Source organism: Eurosta solidaginis, chromosome 3 (genome assembly GCF_040869045.1).
Source record: "Eurosta solidaginis isolate ZX-2024a chromosome 3, ASM4086904v1, whole genome shotgun sequence".
In the NCBI taxonomy this organism is placed as follows: Eukaryota; Metazoa; Arthropoda; class Insecta; order Diptera; family Tephritidae; genus Eurosta; species Eurosta solidaginis.
In genome coordinates this window covers 276370477-276389907 of record NC_090321.1, presented here as the reverse complement: position 1 = coordinate 276389907, position 19431 = coordinate 276370477, and the positions used below count along the sequence as shown (strand labels likewise).

At 37.4% G+C, this 19431-nt stretch overlaps 1 protein-coding gene across 2 annotated transcripts in view; it reads left to right on the top strand.

Annotated features, from left to right (window-relative positions):
- Positions 1–355: 355 nt before the first annotated feature.
- Positions 356–19431, top strand: part of Mctp (multiple C2 domain and transmembrane region protein) — a 54540-nt gene continuing 35464 nt past the window's right edge. Inside the window, exons 1-5 of one of the 2 annotated variants that reach the window (XM_067776593.1) lie at positions 356–596; positions 9434–10092; positions 13436–13487; positions 13638–13780; positions 16845–17036. In XM_067776593.1, the coding sequence (XP_067632694.1) occupies positions 500–596; positions 9434–10092; positions 13436–13487; positions 13638–13780; positions 16845–17036 (1143 nt within the window). In that variant the 5' untranslated portion in view covers positions 356–499. Of the gene's footprint in view, positions 597–9433; positions 10093–13378; positions 13488–13637; positions 13781–16844; positions 17037–19431 lie in introns of both variants that reach the window. The other variant, XM_067776592.1, reaches the window with a different exon arrangement.

Sequence of the window (19431 nt, the reverse complement as noted above, 5' to 3'; positions counted from 1 at the left end):
GGAAGCACAAGTAGCATAAGAACAAACCCAGAGCGAAACGAACAATACAACTTTTGAGTTTCTTCGAATATTTGTCTCTAGGAAGCTGTTAATCGTAATATAAGAGCTGCAAAAGTTGTTTGTTTTCTGAAAGGAAAGTTTGTGCAATTTATGACTATAATCGCTAACAAATAAAATAAAGGTATCATAAACTATTCAACGCCTTCTGCAGATCTATAAAAATATATGTACATATATATTTCATACATATATGTATATGTACATATGGAAAATGGTTATGAATTTATAAATATTATTGACATAAATAAAAGTACATATGAAATTGAGTGCAGCACAGCAGACAACATAAATGCATTGAGGATATGGCACGTGCAGTGGAACTTCGTCTGTTGTTCGATGTGGTATTTCTCATCTAAAATTCGCTTCCCAATCGAACAAAGTTTTCAAAATGTTTGCTAATAAATAAAAATGTGTGTGATAGGCTGATTTAATATTGTTTATGGCAGAAAAAGGAACTTTGGTGAAAAAGCATAAGAAAAGATTAAAATGTCCAGCTGCGCTCTGTGCTTGCTGTCGCCCGAATAAAATACATCCAGGTAATTTAATACGATTTTAACAGAATTAAAGAATAATAACTACAAAATATATTTTTATGGCTGAAAACGTGAAACTACCTCAAATTACTCAAAATCACAGTGTTGCTTGGCGATATAAACTACATATAAAATTTCGTTATGATGGGTTAGGTCTGGTTGAACTAGTCGGTAAATAGAGACGACCTGGACTGAATATGAATATATACGATATATAACAACATTCGTTCCCTTTACTTTGGTGACATAATTTTAGATATGGCCAAGATGGTTCGAGGTTCTGGCCAAGTTAATCGTGGATAGCTTTAAAATTATGGACTTGTTATTAAATGAATTTTTATAGCTCCTAGTATTTATTTTTTAACTTGGTGTGACACACACTGGCGAGTATCTACTTTAGTTCATTTATTTAAGTGTTTCGATGTACGCAAAAGCGTAAGTCATACTCTGTATCTGATTTTTTGGAAAAAATAAATATATACTAGTTCTACTAGACTGAATATGCCCATAATGTTACCATAACTTGCTGTACTAAGTACTTGTATCTAAGTATAAAACAACTCTATTATCAGATATACTAGGTAGTTATCTAGGACCTTGCTTAATTGCTGCTTGAGATCTGTCAACTTGTCTTGGCCACGCGAGTGAAGTACACGAACCCAAAACGTGTTTAACTGTTCCTTCCTGCAGCCCGCGCTTTCAACATCTTAACGTTTGATCTTATTATGATTAACAAGTAAAGGTGTCTAAGTTCGGGTGTAACCGAACATTATATACTCAGCGTGAGCTTCAATTGTACATTTCATTTCAGATAAATTACTTTTCTACATAACACGTGGCACCGCCCTTTAAAAGAAAAATGTCTCCCCATTTCCTCTTACAGTAAAACTTGATAAGTGAAATATCATTGATTCAAAGCAATTTTTTGGTAAGTTATAGCTCATTATTCTAGTTTACGACCCTTTTAAACTTGTTTTATATCTAAGTGACCGTGGTCTTTAACCCGTCCATTTTTTCTAGAAATATTTTCTGCTATAAGGAAAATATGAGTACCCAATTTTGTTACGATATGTAAATTTTTCTTCGAGTTATGGCTCCTGAAACATATAAAAATGCTTAGTCATAAAAGGGGCGGTGCCACGCCCATTTTTTTAAATTTGAAGTTTTTCCTATTTATTGTTATAAATCCACTTACGAAATGAAATACCATTGATATAAAGCTCTTTTTTTTTGTAAAGATATAGCTTATTTTATTAGTCCACGACCCTTTTAAAAATCTTTTATATAAAAGTGGGCGTGGTCCTTAACTGATTTCGTTAATTTTTCTTCAAAGAATTCCTTATCGTAAAGGCAACCTCTCTGCCGAATTTTGGTACGATACGTTTAACGATTTTTGATTTATGATTAATAATATTTGTAAAATTGATTTTGTCACAAGTGGGCGGTACCACGCTCATTTTAAAAAATGTTTTCAAATTTTTATCAAGAGTCTCAATATCAGTCCACATGTCCAATTTCAACATTCTAGGTGTATTATTTACTAAATAATCAGGTTTTTTGTGCTTTCCGAAATGTTATATATATAAAAAGTGGGCGTGGTTATCATCCGATTTCGCTCATTTTCAATCTATTCTGGGTTCAGATAAGCTCGTGTACCAAATTTGGTGAAGATATCTCAATATTAACTCAAGTTATCGTGTTAACGGACAGACGGACGGACGGACATGGCTCAATCAAGTTTTTTTTCGATACTGATGATTTTGATATATGGAAGTCTATATCTAAAAAGAGATCTCCCTGAGGAAGGTAAAAAATATATCGAAACGCGTAGGAGGATAAAGGAAAACTTCGTTTTTCGCTTAACCACAACCGGCCAAATAGCTCTTATATAAAATAACCCTTAAAATTTTTAACAAAAGAGTATTTATCAAGAGATGTATGCATTCTTTATTATTAACAACATTAACACACATAAATATATAAGTATGTCAAGCTGATATGAAATGACACATACATCCATACATACCTATAAATTAGTGGTCGCCAGCTAGTGAAATAATTATTCACGCTCACTTCACACATATTACTCTTCTCTTTCATTTAGTATTTGCTGAACAACATAGATGAATGGATTTGCAACTCTTTGTTTCGAGAGAGCGCTGTCAAAATGCACAATTTTGTCAATGATGCCACTCCAAACAAAAATGAAGAGATCTGAATATGGGGATTTTTGACATACATTTCGGCGATTATAGTTTCAGTCATTTAATAAAATGATATTCGTAAAATATTCATTTCTTTAGACTTATTTTGCAATAATACGACTATTTAGAGTTAAATATAAACAAATCTAAGTAAAATTAACATTTTGATTAAATTAATTAGTCAAATATTGTAACGCATTTTACTCACAGTGAAAACCATATATTATTTTAAAATTTCAGTAAATCGGACCTACGGTATAATATTTAACATCATTTATTGGATAGGGCGTCTGACGTTCCAGGTTCTGTGATCAAAATGGGCTGGTTACATCGGGACTTCATATTTACAAAACCTGTTTTTAGTGATAACTTTTGAATGGGTAATAATATTTACCCTCCGCCTTCGAACTAATAATATTAACACTAAAACAAGTTATTTTATCCATTTTCCCATAATTTTTTTATGCTATTCTACAGTTGTAGGTCAAACTAAAGTTTACCAAAATTTTTGACCCGTTTTTCGTTCTAGCTGGCACATTTTTTGTTCTGGCACCCGCTTCAGCTGGCGCGAGAGATTTATCTGTGTTGTTGCCAGCACAAATTTGACATAAATCCCTCGTGAGAGCGCAAAAAATGAGAGAGTTTCGTATCAAGTCATCTTTGCTGAACAACCAGAGTAGCAACATCAGAGGGGGCTACTGTTTATTGGAGCATTTCCAAACAGACATTTTGCAAACAAACACCTATGCGCATAATATTTTAATGGTTGAATATGAGCAATATATTTTGTTTAAATACTTGGTAGATCCAAGCAATAAAATATTATTTTATTGCATATTTTCGTATTATTTTTGATTAGTTTTTATCAACTAATAAACCACTACCAGCATAATGATTTTACTCCTACTAACACAGCCACAGCTTCAATTTTGCTGACCACTCCTCCTGCGATTAGTCTAGGGTGAATCCAGGATTTGTCGCAAAGGAGTATGTGACCAATGCCAGTTTCGATATATTTTTTTAAACGGTTTTATTTAGCTTGACTTGACAGGCCGTTGTAAACGAATTTTGTAATAAAAATTTAAGTAACTTGCCGATATGCTACAAGTTTGAAACTTGGAACATAGTTCAGAACCCACAAGGTTGGCGCATGTATGGCTCATATATGGAGCATATAATACATACATGAATAGAAAGCGACAGATGAAAAAACCGTCGCCAGGTGACGCGAGATATTCAAAAAAAAATCGTATTTGTGGCTCGACTAGGCTCATATTTGGAACACATATTACATACAGAAATAGAAATCACTTCATAAAAAAAAATTCTGCTAGGTGTGGCAAGGATCGAGGTATTAAAAATACTCGTATTTGTGGCCCGATTTGGTTCACATCTGGAACAGATATTCCATACTGTCCGGTAGAAGTGACATCAAAATATTTTGGAGTTCGAGGAGGGACAAGCATACATACGTGGTTCCGAGTAGAGTAGAGTCTTTGGAAGGATTATGTGACCTAGATTGTAACAAATTGTCAGGAAAGTGTCCTTGTAACAATGAGGCACTAAATGAACTAAATAGAATGAGAAATAATAGGCAATTAAATAAAGACTAAAAACTTGAAAATAAAATAATAAAACAAAAATTTTAAGTTAAACGGTTTTATTGAAAACAATACTTACATTAAGTAATAATAATACTAGAAAATAATTAGGTAGGTCCTAGGTACTAGTCATCACACTCCTCATCAATCTAGGGCGTTGATCAGACAATTATATAAAAGCGTTGGACGCGTCAAATTTCTATTGATATTCATATATAAGACCAACGGAACCTTTATAAGGTTATGCTACGCTTCACATTTTTAGAAATTTCACGCCCCCAACGCTTTTATTTAATCGTCTGATCAACGCTCTAGATTGATGAGGAGTGCGATGGCTAGTACCTAGGACCTACCTAATTATTTTCTAGCTTTTAGAATTATTATTACTTAATGTAAGTATTGTATTCAATAAAACCGTTTAACTTAAAAATTATTTTATTATTATTACTTCCTTTATATTAGGTCGGCTGAATGTTTCTTCGCTTTTCTTAACTTCTCATTGAGCTACAAACGTGAAATTTTACACATGGGTTAGAACACCGTGACAATGCAACAAAAGGAACAAAATCCGTTAGGTGGCGCCCGGATCGAAATAATTAGATAAGAATTTGAAAATTTTCAAACCAGCTTTTAAGTAACTTCTCGATGAGATAGAGACTTGAAATTTCAAACTTATTTCAGAAGTCGTAGACAGCCAATGACACTATACAAAAATATTCGCTAGGAGCGCACAGCCTGAGATATTTGGAAAAATCGTACGAAACGGAGCGAATTTTGGGATTGATTTTTATGTAAGTTCTCATTGAGCTACAACTGTAAAACTTCACAGATAGAATAAGACTCCTAGAAAATTTAATAAAAGGAGAAAAAATTCCGTTAGATGGCGCACGGGTCGAAATATTAGATAAGAATTTGGAAATTTGGTGTTTTGAGATCGATTTTAAAGTAACTTCTCATTGAGCTACAAACATGAAACCTCAGAGACAGGTTAAGACACCGTGACAAAGGAACAAGAGGAGAAAAAATTCCGTTAGGTGGAGCACGGATCGAAAAAATTAGATAATAATTTGGAAATTTGAAACCGGGTTTTACGTAACTTCTCGATGAGCTAGAGGCTAAAAATTGAGAGCTCAATTCAGGGGTCGATGACAGCCGATGACACAATACAAAAAGTTTCGCTAGGGAGGCCACAGATTGAGATATTTAGAAAAATCAAACGGAACGGAGGGAATTTAAGAATGATTTTTATGTAAGTTCTCATTGAGCCATGTCAAAAAACATATAAATTGCAAAAATATTTATGAGAAGTAAAAATATGAAGGTGTAGCGCAATTGATTGACTAATCTTTTCCTACCAACTTTCCAATCCCAGTAATATGAGCTCCACTTTTATATTTTTACTTCTCAAAAATATTTTTGCAATTTCTATGTCAAAATTTAAAAGTCAAAGTTTAGCAAGAATATGTCTTTATATAAGGAGACATTTTTCGCTGATTTTTGTCCATTTATATAAAGGAAGTGCTAAAAATTTTTTTATTTTATTTTTATTATGAGTTGAACTGTTTCCTTTTGTTTGAACATGTCCTATGAAGAGACTAATTGTACCCATTTATACCCGAAAGGAATCGATAGGATCAACCCCATTTGCACCCATATGGGAACAATAAAGACTAGTCCGTTTTCGGTTCAAGAATGACTCAAATAGGCCGCATTCGATTTTTCATGGCAGAAACACAATCGAAAGGTTTGCCAAGCAACTAAACTTATTTGATGAACTTGTTCGCCACCTTTCAAAAAGGAATAAAAAATATGCTTAGAAAATTTAACCCCAACTCCGGCGTAGTCGTTAAGTCCTAGTAATTTAGATTCGGTATAGAGCTCCGCATTTTTCCTAAATAATTCAATTACCTGTAATCTTTTTTACTTACTCACTTCGTTGGCGTTTTTTTATATTTCTTAAAATCGGCTGCATAGATTTTAAACTTGTAATGCCGTTTTACCTGCATTACAAGTATTTTCTACATGCACACCACTGTAACCAATGCACTGTCCCTATTACATACGCCACCACTGTAACAGCTGGCTGCAAGCGAATGACTGGCACTGACAAATGCAAACAATAATGGGCAAGCATTTCATTCGCGCACCGATCGTCTAGCTATTATTCTCAACCTTTTCATATACACTTCTACTTATGTACAAATAATCTGCATTTCATGATTAGCGAGAGCTCAACCTTCAGGAAGGTAAGATCCGCATCCCATGCGTGTGAGCGGATACCATTACCTTGTCTGGTACTCTCGCTCCTGTGCAAAGTGGGCGACCTTGGTCGCTTCCTTTTGATGTGTCCAGGGAGTAGTGAGTGAGGAGATTTAATTTCCACCTCACAGTTCCCTCCGATACTAGTGAGTCGGGAAGATACCACCGAATAAATTGAGTTCAGTAACTAACTCCCGGTTCACCGGAAGTCACCACCTTATTAATTGGTGACGTGAATCGGTTTCACCAACCTTTGGTTGCTCGGAAATCTATCCACCATCCGGCTCACCATAGTCACCAGCTTGTCGACCAGTGACTTGTATCGGTTTCACCAACCTTCGGTTGCTTGGAAATCGATCCAACGATCTACCTGCCGTGTCCACCGACTCACCGGAATACACCAGCCGTTTTCACCGACCTGCCGTAATCCACCAACTTGTCAACCAGGGTCTTGTATCGGTTTCACCAACCTTCGGTTGCTAGGAAATCGATCCAACGATCCATCTGCCGTATCCACCGACTCACCGGAATACACCAGCCGTATTCACCGACCCGCCGTAATCCACTAACTTCTCAACCAGGGACTTGTATCGGTATCACCAACCTTCGGTTGCTTGGAAATCGATCCAACGATCCCCCTCCGTATTCACCGATCTGTCGGAATCCACCAAATTGGCAACCAACGACGTGTATCGGTTTCACCAACCTTCGGTTGCTTGGAAACCGATCAACCAGCCGTATCCACCGGCCCGCTGCAATCCACCAGCTGCCCAGTTGTGACGTTCATCGATTCCACCGACTCACCAACCTTCGGTTACAGTCCACCTTCCATTCCTCGGCCAGGTCTACCTCTCTGTAACGGTGTGTGTGTGTTTTACCAAAATACCAAGAACAAATCGAGGTGTGTTCATTTCAAAAGGAAATAGTTGTCCTTTTTCGACTCTGGATTGGCTGAGTGCTACCTCAGCCTTCGACGAAACCCACCTTACAAACTGACTAATCCCAACTTTACCCGAAAGGGACTAAAGGGGATCAATTATGCCCAAACGTAGACAGAAGATATCAATCGGAGACCAATCTCTTCAGGAATTATTCGCATGACTTTTTGCAGGGCCATAAAGACCATAGACCATTTTTTGGTGCCCTTCAGCCTTTAGGTAAATTCCGCATGGAATTTTTTCACTACAGATGCCCAGATATTTTGTTTCTTTATGGTGTAAGCTTGAAACTTTTTGCAAATGCCATATATTCTGTGGGTACATTTAAGCGTATGTTTACATGTGTGTGTAGTCACAATCACACACCTAATCTACTCACCTGTTATTCAATTGAAACAGAAAAATTCGTCAGATATGCTTGATTTGAATGAAAATCTTTTACATGCATTATTAACGAGAGTGCCGCAAAGTGATGTGATGTGTTTTCTTTTTGGGAAGTAAATGAAAGTGCAATATTTACAAGCCGTAGTAAGCACATTGAAAATCACATTTCTTAAAACATACTTAAAACCGATTTAGATATTCAAGTAGTGATTTTATCGTTGAACAATAAGAACAATTGAATAACGAAAACATTTACTTGTGTTGTTTAATGGGTCTTGAACGACTTTTTGTAATTAACAGGAATCTGAGCGGATATGCCAACGGCCTTTCGTCGTTAATAGTGCAAAATAGTCTGAAAGCACCAAACTCGATAACAATTTTTTAATAACTAATAACTTATTAAAATAAATAATTATAGTCCACAAAATGGTATTGTATATCGTATAGTCAAAATACTTACGGACTTCACATGTAGTTAAAACGTAGAGACTAAATTTTCAGACTGTAGGACCAACCTGCTCTATAATCAATATAAGAACAAAAGGGTCGTGACGGTTATGACTTTAAAAATGAAATTCAAAATTAAAATTCAAAATTAAAATTCAAAATTAAATTAAACACTCTGAGTATATTTCTAACATGGAAAATCTGGTCTGCCTTGCCGCTACTGCTCGGAAACGGCGTAATTCATGTAGACGCATACATTATGTACCATACTATTTATTCTACCCACTGACCTTTACGGGAAATATTCTATCAGCTGTAACGCGGGTTTTGAGCATAACCAGATCTTAAAGCTATACTACACAATGTCATACTGGGACATGATTTCAGCACTGTTTCGTGATTACTCCAGGACTGTTCTGAGATTGCCTACGGTATTTTGGCATCATTGTGGAACTATTTTCGAGACTATTTTGGGATCATTCGCATTCATAAGTGGACCAATGGGCGTGGTCTAACATGATTTTGGTATACACGACCTGTCAAATGTGGCCCGATAACAATCGCGATGTGGTGCTGAGCTAAGCCCGAAACAATCCTATTATATTCCCAAGAATACAACAAGCGAAACGTCTTATCCTTTTTGTAGGTTAAGCAAGAGTGATTGTTTTTGTTGGAAGAATACATCGTTTTATCAGTTCAGGAACTAGTCATATTACATAACACCATTTGAACTACTCACTACCTTTCGTGCTGGGGAGTGCTATTGATAAGAACTCGTCATGTAAACATACAATTTTATACTGTAGATATCTTTAGGCTTAGTAAAGCTTCCTTATTCCCATATCAAAATTTAAGCTGTATACTTTACCGCTTACTGTATAGCTTACGCATATTACTTTTAAATGTTTTAATACTTGCAGCTTTTGCCCAAACTAAAAAGCTATTAACATGCACTACATCAACATTGTCACATAATATTTCAATTTATTTTATTGCTTTCATTTCAGCGCGAATCCATTACAGCGATGACTTGCCGCCTGGCAGTGGCAGTGAAAACATTCAAAACACGCAGCAATGCACCAATAATGGCGGCCAAGCATCGCAACGCACCACACCACATAGCTCACCGCAACTCAAACAACGACTAGGTCGTCATTTGAGTAAATCCGCATCGGAATTGAATGGAGACGATTGTGACGTCGAACCTGACTCACCACGTGCATCACCGAAACGTGCTAAAAGCGCAACAACAGCTCACAGTGGCATCTCCGCTGCATCGGGACATAGTAGTAGTAGTAGTGTTCTACATAAGACGCATGGATTTTTTAATACATTAAAACATCGCTGGAGTCGTGCAAAGAGTAAGGATCGTTCTGGTCGAAAATCGCCAAATGATTTTCTTGAGGAGAGCACCGATTATGCAGCCGATTATAGCTCCGAATGTAGTTCAGTTAACCAGAGTCCAAGACATCGCGCCACAATGATAGGTGGTTCACCGTTAACTAAAGATTTTAGTGCCTCGGCGAGAATGGCACAAATGATACACCATTTTGGTGGTTCAATGGAGGGACGTATTGAAGAGCATCCTGAGAATCGTAGCGTTGGGGGTACTATTGGTCCATCGGTAGAAGATTATGTATCGTCAATACAAATGGTATCGTTGCAGGTGAGATATATTTCGCAAAGGACAACTTTTTTAAGATTTTCCTTGTGTAATCGGTTACAATCGTAAACTTTTTCATAATAACTAACCCATTAAGTTATTGTTAGCAGATAAGGTATATGACTCTAGCACTGAAATAGTAGGAAGACTGAAAAAAATGCCCAATGGACTATAATTGGCATAACCGATCTGCCGTGCGTCCGTAGTCTAAGAAACATTCCCATACAATATCGCATTCGTATTAATCCATGCGCCTTATTTGGTTTTGTTGATTTTCAGACAGGGTGGATAAATGATGTATATTAGAACCATTTCCTGTTAACACTTGTCAAATTTGATTTCGAGACAAACCGGCTTCGGCGTTATGACATCATCATTTTTCTTGTATTTATAGTTCGTAGGTACATGAGAAGGTATTGCCAAAATGTTTGTATATATTTATGTATATGTGCTGTGTGCTCATTCAGAACTGAGGGTGATTTTTATTGAATATATTTGTGTGGATGACTGAGGCAGGTAAAAGTCAGTAATTCTAGTCGTATGACCTTAACTTGAGAGAAATCAAAATAATACGGGATGTATGCAAGTCTCCATTAAGCAGAAAAACCATAAAAATAAGCATTCAAGTCTTATGATACCAGACTTCGAAGTTGCTCAGAGAAGATTTAAGGGTCATGATGTGCATACTAAGGGGAAGCCGTCTTCTGCCGTCAGATGCATGAAAGTTAGGCTTCGACAACAATGGACATATTCAGTCTATGTGAGGTTTTTATTGTCCGGCCAGTTAAACCTAATCAAACATAACGCAAATTAATGCGATTGTTGCTAAGATTGCCTCTTCTTATTGCCGAAAGCCTTAGAGTACGAAAGGCGTGAGATAGACATCATGAGCGGTGCTTGACTATTTAAGTATTTGATTAACCGCACCGCGACCAATAAGATGGTTATCCAAAATGAAATAACAGTCCTCCTCTGTTTTTGTGCCTATGCTTGGAATACACCACCTGAGTTTCTTAGACTGTTAGCTTACCCCCTGCTACTGACCCCTGCAGAACAACACAGTCTATTTTGGGCCCTATTTTATTGAGTGAAATAACGTGTTTCTTATATAATACATCGACTAACCAACCCACACTAACGCCAGATATCATCCTGATGCCTTTTATAGTTCAATACTTACATACTCGATCCAGTGAGCCAAGCAATATAATTTATTGTTACGGTTCGGAAAATTTAATTAACCAAATTTTATACTCATTTGAGCAGAACTCCCAGAGTATATTAACTTTGATTAGATAACGGTTGGTTGTACAGATATAAAGGAATCGAGATAGATATAGACTTCCATATATCAAAATCATCAGTATCGAAAAAAAATTTGATTGAGCCATGTCCGCCTGTCCGTCCGTTAACACTATAACTTGAGGAAATTTTGAGGTTTCTTGCTGAAATTTGGTATGTAGGTTCCCGGGCACTCATCTCAGATCGCTATTTAAAATGAACGATATCGGACTATAACCACGCCCACTTTTTCGAAAATGCGCGATAATTCCTTACCAAAGACGGATAAAGCGATTAAACTTGGTACGTGAGTTGAACTTGTGACGCAGAATAGAAAATTAGTAAAATTTTGGACAATGGGCGTGGCACCGCCCACTTTTAAAAGAAAATAATTTAAAAGTTTTGCAAGCTGTAATTTGGCAGTCGTTGAAGATATTATGATGAAATTCGGCAGGAACGTTACTCCTATTACTATATGTATGCTAAACAAAAATTAGCAAAATTGGAGAACGACCACGCCCACTTAAAAAAAATTTTTTTAAGTCGAATTTTAACAAAAAATTTAATATCTTTACTGTATATAAGTAAATTATGTCAACATTCAAGTACAGTAATGATATGGTGCAACAAAATACAAAAATAAAAGAAAATTTCAAAATGGGCGTGGCTCCGCCCTTTTTCATTTAATTTGTCTACGATACTTTTAAAGCCATAATTCAACAAAAATTTACCAATCCTTGTGAAATTTGGTAGCGGCTTAGACTCTAGGACGATGAATGTTTTCTGTGAAAAAGGGCGAAATCGGTTGAAACCATGCCCAGTTTTTATACACAGTTGACCGTCTGTCCTTCCGCTCGGACGTTAACATGATAACTTGTGCAAAAATCGATATATCTTTACTAAACTCAGTTCACGTACTTATCTGAACTCACTTTGTATTGGTATAAAAAATGGCCGAAATCGGACTATGAATACGCCCACTTTTTCGATATCGAAAATTACGAAAAATGAAAAAAAATACCATAATTCTATACCAAATAAGAAAAAAGGGATGAAACATGGTAATTGGATTGGTTTATTGACGCAAAATATAACTTTAGAAAAAAACTTTGTAATATGGGTGTGACACCTACCATATTAAGTAGAAGAAAATGAGAAAGTTCTGCAGGGCGAAATCAAAAGCCCTTGGAATCTTGGCAGGAATACTGTTCGTGGTATTATATATATAAATAAATTAGCGGTACCCGACTGATGATGTTATGGATCACCCTGGTCCACATTTTGGTCGATATCTCGAAAACGCCTTCACATATACAACTAAGGGCCACTCCCTTTTAAAACCCTCATTAATACCTTTATTTGATACCCATATCGTACAAACAAATTCTAGAGTCACCCCGGGTCCACCTCTATGGCGATATCCCGAAATGGCGTCCACCTATAGAACTATGGCCCACTCCCTTTTAAAATACTCTTTAATACCTTCCATTTGAAACCTATGTCATACAAACACCTTCCAGGGTTACCCAGGTTCATTTTCCTACATGGTGATTTTCCCTTATTTTGTCTCCATAGCTCTCAGCTGAGTTTGTAATGTTCGGTTACATACGAACTTAGCCTTCCTTACTTGTCATTCTTGAAATTAAAACAAATCATTCACAATTCACAATAAGTTACTTAGCTAGCCAAATAAAGCGTTGATTTAAATGTTTTCGCTAATATATAACAAAAGGTATTTTTTTAGCATTCTACGCTACCGGAATTATTTTCAGGATTAGCTTACGTTCAATTTATCATTAAAATTTTAATTTTTTTGTTTTAATCTTTAGTATGAAATCAAATTGAATCAATTTTTCAATCTTCCTTTTTCACCTGCTTTTTTCTTTTCTTTTCGCTGTTAGTTATCACTTTTGCAAAACTAATTTCATTATTTCATTTGTAATTTTCTTCACGGTCTGCTTACTAATTACATACACACCAACAATCTACTAACATTTTGGCTTGTCAGGCGGATGAATTGCGTCGTAAAAAGGAAGCGCAGTTACGACAGTACGTCTTTTTTCAGTTGCGGGTGCATTTGAAGAGAGGCAGTGATTTGATGGCCATGGACAAAAATGGTAAGTTACCTACGAACTTAAATTTATCTAGCTTAATTTTAATTATAATTCAAAAATTAAATTCGAATGCCTTGCTGAACACCAAATCTAATTTAACTCAATTTTCCACTTTTGCTTTCAATTATCGGTTTTTGGCCACCATTTCTGCAGGTTTAAGTGATCCTTATGTAAAATTTAAAGTTGGCGGTCACCTGCTGCATAAATCAAAAACCATTCATAGAGACTTGAATCCCACGTGGGATGAAGTGTTCACTGTAGCCATAGAAGATCCATTTCTGCCTATCAATGTGAAGGTGAGTTTCTTTTTAGCATATTTGTGATTTTTTTTAAATTTATTTCATTTATTTATTTTTCGTTAACATTGTTAAGCTTGAATACAAAAATCTTGAAACTTTTAGTAAATGGGTTGACCTGAGCAAGATTTAAATGTTATATGTGTGCAGAGTTAATGCAAGCTAGTAATAATAATCGCCAATCTAATATTTCAAAGTCTGTCTATTAGAAACGTGACCTGACCTACATAATCAAACTTAGATACTCGTCAGTATTGTGCAAGACTTTTAAAGCGTGCGTTTTCTTTCAAAATAAGTCAAAACTTATAGGATAGATAGAGGAAATCTATAAACGGGCACTCCTATTTTCTTGTTCATATAACAGTGTTTCGGCCCATCCAATAGGTTCAATCACTCACAAATAGTAATCGATATCCTCTAATGCAAGTTCAAGGAAACTTTTAATTTGAATAGAGTTGAACCAAAGAGACATGGTTGTTGGAGGCATTAGTTTCGCATTGCAATTCAAAAGATGGTTGGTATCATGCGGAGAAACATTACTTTTAGGACATACATACATTGCGCATGTCGGACTTGATTCAGAGTTTACCCTGTTGCAGTATCCAGAATGAAGTTTTGCCAGGGTGAATCGTGTGTCTCTTGGTAGTGTACATTAATAACGAGGTTTCCTGGGCACGTCCTGGCATAGGCGTTCACCGATTACGAGTGGGTTTTTGCGTAGTGCCTCCTTATGCTCTGAACCGAACTGCTGTGTTGACCTTAGCGGCTTTCTTCAATTTTTTCTCTACGTTAACTTCCACGACAGCTTAGTGTCTAGTAGAATGATTCCTGGATAATTTGTACAAGGTTTCTCCTGCAGGGCAACACGTCTTGGCTTAGGCTTAGACCAATTCGCGACCTTATACCTGCCAGTAAACAAGAAAATATCCGTATTATCCGCGTTGATACTCAACCAGACATTAGATGCCCAGGTAAATATATCCCGAAGCATCCGATATATCTTAGAGTTCATATATGGAAAACACATCGAACTGCCTGAGCAGATGGTTGAAAACCAGAGTTCACAGCCGAGATGACAATATCGCACCTTGCGGCATGCCCCTGCCCAACTATTTTGTGGCCTCATACAGCCCCCACTGCTAAGTAATCTTCCTGCAAATCAGCACGCTCTGGCTCGAAACTGTCGACAATGTCCAAGAAGACTCACTAGGCATAAATAAATAAATGTAAGGCGCGATAACCTCTAATCTAAGAGATCTAAGGCCGAGCTTCTCTTCCAATTTGCGTCGTGCTCCCCTTGATTTTCCCTACAAATTGGCCGGACGGGACCTACATATTTTTTGCCTACTCCCAACGGCATCTGCAAGGCAGATGAGTTTCCAGTGAGGGCTTTTCATGGCAGAAATACACCCGGAGCGCTTGCCAAACACTGCCGAGGGGCGACCCCGCTAAGACAAATTTTCTTCTAATTGAAAAACCTTATTACTAAAATTTTGATGTTGCTTTGCGCAGGGTGTGAACCCAGGGCATACGGTGTGCTAGGCGGAGCACGCTACCATCACACCACGGTGGCCGCTCTCATTAGGCATACTCCTAATATTTCAAGGCTTTCTCTATGTTTATAACCACCCAATGCAGTTCTCCGTGCCTGCCAGCTTGCAGTTTTTCATACATGGCGGACTTAATATACACACCTAAGAGCCACTCAAAGGGTTTGAGAAAAAGTGATGTAAAACGAATGGGTGTGTAGTCTTTGGGATACATAAAACTGATAATCCTCGCCTTTGGTAGAATCACGACACCAGAAGTTCACCAAGAAGGGGATACATGAATCAGTCTAATGCGCCTGGAAAATATTGCTTTAAGCTACTCCACCATCGCTCTACTCGAGATTTGTAGCACGGCAGGGAATATACCATTGTGCATAGAAAAAGTCTTTAGCACCCATTCGCTCTTGGTATTAGTCAGCAAGCTCGGCACTACCCGCTCCGTCATCGAAGTGTAAGTATTGTCTGCTGGATTGGAAATTTGCGCACAGAACCGTTTCAAGGGACTCTGCACTCCTAGGTCTCTAGGATTTCGAGGTCTTTGTGAACCTCATCAGCTTGTGTTATAATTGTTTCCTTTGGGACTTCTTTTCCTGAGTAGCAGATAAATTTTGCCTGTGCAGCGGAAATTTTCACAACATATCCTCCGCCTGCTTGTCTATTTGGGAGATGGCGTGCTGATCCATCTCCGTAGGCCAAAATGCAGTACGTACCTTCCCATCCTCTAACGATATACTCGGGTTCTGACTCTGCAGAAGCCCAGCCTATCGCACGACTTCATCATCACGCAAGTTATCCACACTTTTAACTTTGATATTGGAAATCAGTGATCTATTCACCGCATCAACCGGCGCGTTCGTGCCCTGCCTTTGGAAGTTTTCAACTACTTCCTCTGGCCACAGTAAACTGACGACGTTGTCGCCTGCTATCATTCTTACATCAATGTACCACCCCGCCAAATAAAAGGTTGGAAGAGACTTACTTGGTTATTTTCGCGGCATCCTGAGCAATAAGCTAATAAGAACCCTTTCTACAGATTTTCAACTTTCAGTGGACACATTAAAAACCCGTCCGCCACAGCAGCGCTACATACTGTGGTAAGGCCATTGTTACTTCTCGAGGCGGCCCAGTATCGGTTAGGCTCCGTTGGAATACCGCCGAGTATGCCGCTTGGCTTCAAACCATCCAATAGGTACGATCCGCATAACACGCTGGATTAGAAGGATTGGCTGTTCTTGCTCACCGACATGCCGCCGCCCTACTATGAGACGGAACGGCAGCGATATATACAGTACCTAAACCGCTCAGCCACATGGTCGGAGTTTATGTTAATTTTTTTGCCAATCAAGCAACGAACATTAAAAAAATTAAGATACATATTTCATCACTTTACCAAATTTGAATTATATTCCGTTCCCGCAATAGATACAAATATTCAAAAAATAGCTGAAGCAAATTAGGAATATGTGCATATATCCCAACAACCACTTTTATAAAAACTGTATCTGTTTTCAAAGGTATTTGATTACGACTGGGGATTGCAGGATGATTTTATGGGCTCTGCGCAAATCGATCTCACACAATTGGAATTGGGTAAAGCAGAAGATATTTGTCTACCGTTGCGTGACACAAACCATCCAGAACGTCAAATGGGTGAAATACTCGTTAATCTAACACTGTGGCCGCGTAGTCAAGAAGATAAGGAAATGGTAAGTTTATTAACAGCTTAGTTAGTGTTTTACTTATATAAATGAATGTGTGAGTTTTAATCACCATTGAAGTAAGCGAGATAAGTGGCTGGTTTGCTGTAGATGGACAAAAAAGAGTAAAAGAGAAAAGCAGATACTATAAAAACACCTGCAGCAATATTTAGTCATTGTTGTTGGGCGCGCGGCTGCCACTCCATGTTTCCATATAGGATCAAAATTCATCGATATATGGACCAAATCTCAAAAAGAAAGATCACTTCTTTTTGTTGGTGGCAGCGTGCTCCACCTACCGCACCGAAGTTCCTGGTTTCAAGCCCCGGGCAAAGCAACATCAAAAATTTATAAACACATTTTTTCAATTACAAAAAAGTTTTTTAAGCCATGTCCGCCCTTTGCAAGCACTCCGGGTGTATTTCCGCCATGAAAGGCTTCCCATCGAATGCTCATTTGACTTGCAGATGCCGTTTGGAGTCGGCATAAAACATGTGGGTCCCGTCCTGCCAATTTGCAGGGAAAATTAAAGGAGAATGATGCAAATTAAAAGAGAAGCTCGTCCTAAAATCACTTCGGAGGTTATAGCGCCTTGCATTTATTTATTTATGCTAATACTTATATGTTATACAAACCTCTCACCAGCTTTCATATAGCTCTTTGAAGACAAAATCATTATTATCCCAAACCCAGAAAAGTTGTAGGTGCACTTTTATTCTTTATCATATTTAACACCTCATGTACAAGTGAACTTGCAACAATACATCTGTTTATTCAGTAAATATTTGTTCTATACTTAAAAATAATAATATTGCCACATCGTGTCATAGTCATAATTTTCAAATTTAAATTTCATCTCTCGCACGCCGCCGCCGAAAGTCAAAAATATCGGCGCGGCGGCGTCCGGCGCGTTACTATATTTTCTACTCGTTTAAGACTGTTTATGCCATTTATTGTTCATGTCGAAAATTGGTCGGATATGGTCGAAAGTGGTATCAACAGATGCGTATAACTGCCAGTTATAAGAAACTAATTGCGAAATTTAACTCGTTCTAAATGTTCAAAAGTTATTTAAAAAAACAGGCGTTTACGATGTCTGCTAAACACGGACTTTCCATCACCCAATTCACCAAGTTATTAAAACAAACACTAAAAGAAAAGTTATATAATAAATTAATATGCTCACTTTGCATATTTTTTTCAAAAAATTAATAATGAACAATGAATTTAAATAAAATTACCCAAGGCGTTTCACATTGTTTTCAAATTGTCCTCAAGTTGTTAAAGAAAGCAAAATACCCAAAAAAGGTGCCGATTTTTTTTTTTTTAAATATTATATTGCGATTGGCTGAAAGAATAATCGAAATCAGTGATGCAAAATCCTTTAGCAGGTTCTAGGGGCATAAACACTCCTTTGAAATGTTTCTTACCTCATACTTAAGTTGAGGATATATGTATGTATGCGAAGGGTTTGAAAAATCGCTTGGGCTTACATTCAAACATCTGTTGTTTATTTGCGAAATTATACAATAGCGTCCGAAATTTTAATTTTGATTTTCACACTTCATCCTTCAACACCCAAGTCTCCCGGTTTGACATTTCCTAAATTTGGCGGTCCTATCCAAAACTAGTCCTTTGGAGTGAATTACATTGATTATAGCCTATCAGCCAAGTTTAAATATCAACTACATGTTACGGCTCCTTTTAAAAATGTGAATACGTAGGCACATATATTTACCAGGTGAGGCTTTGTCCTTCGCAAGAACACTCAAAGTGGTGAAGCAAAATCTTTCCGAATACAAGCGAACTAATGACCGTGTGTGCTACTACCTTAACGTAGTGGACATTCGAACTAGTCTGAAAACTGAAGCTACGCGGTCATCCATAATGAGCTGTTATATCATAAGGCCGTAAAACAGCAGTAAACATTTTCAACTTAAAATCGGTCGACTCTCATTCTAAAATATCGTTTTGATTTAAGGAAGACTATTGAGATCAATGTTGTGAACACAAACGTCTGCAAACTTTGGTCTACATTTTAAAAATTTTATCCAGGGTCCTTGTAAAATTTTAATCATGCAGATGCGCCGAGGATTATACGATTTTCACCCATTACGCAATGACTTCCACTTAGATTGCTTATGATTTCGAAGGTGGCATCCTTGGCCGAATAGTCACTCCCTAACGTTTCATGACATTTCTCTGGTGTAGCTCGGCAGCATAGCGCGACAAAAGCATCCGTTGGAAAGTCTTCGGGGCTACACCTAGAGCTTCTAGGAAAGTGAAGTCGACGAAGGTATGAGTTCGAAGTCGCAGTCCTATAGCTTCTGTACTGGCATACGGTGTGAGGGTCAGGAGGCGTGGTAGCGACTGGTTGTAGGGACTGCTACTGTTCACACATCGG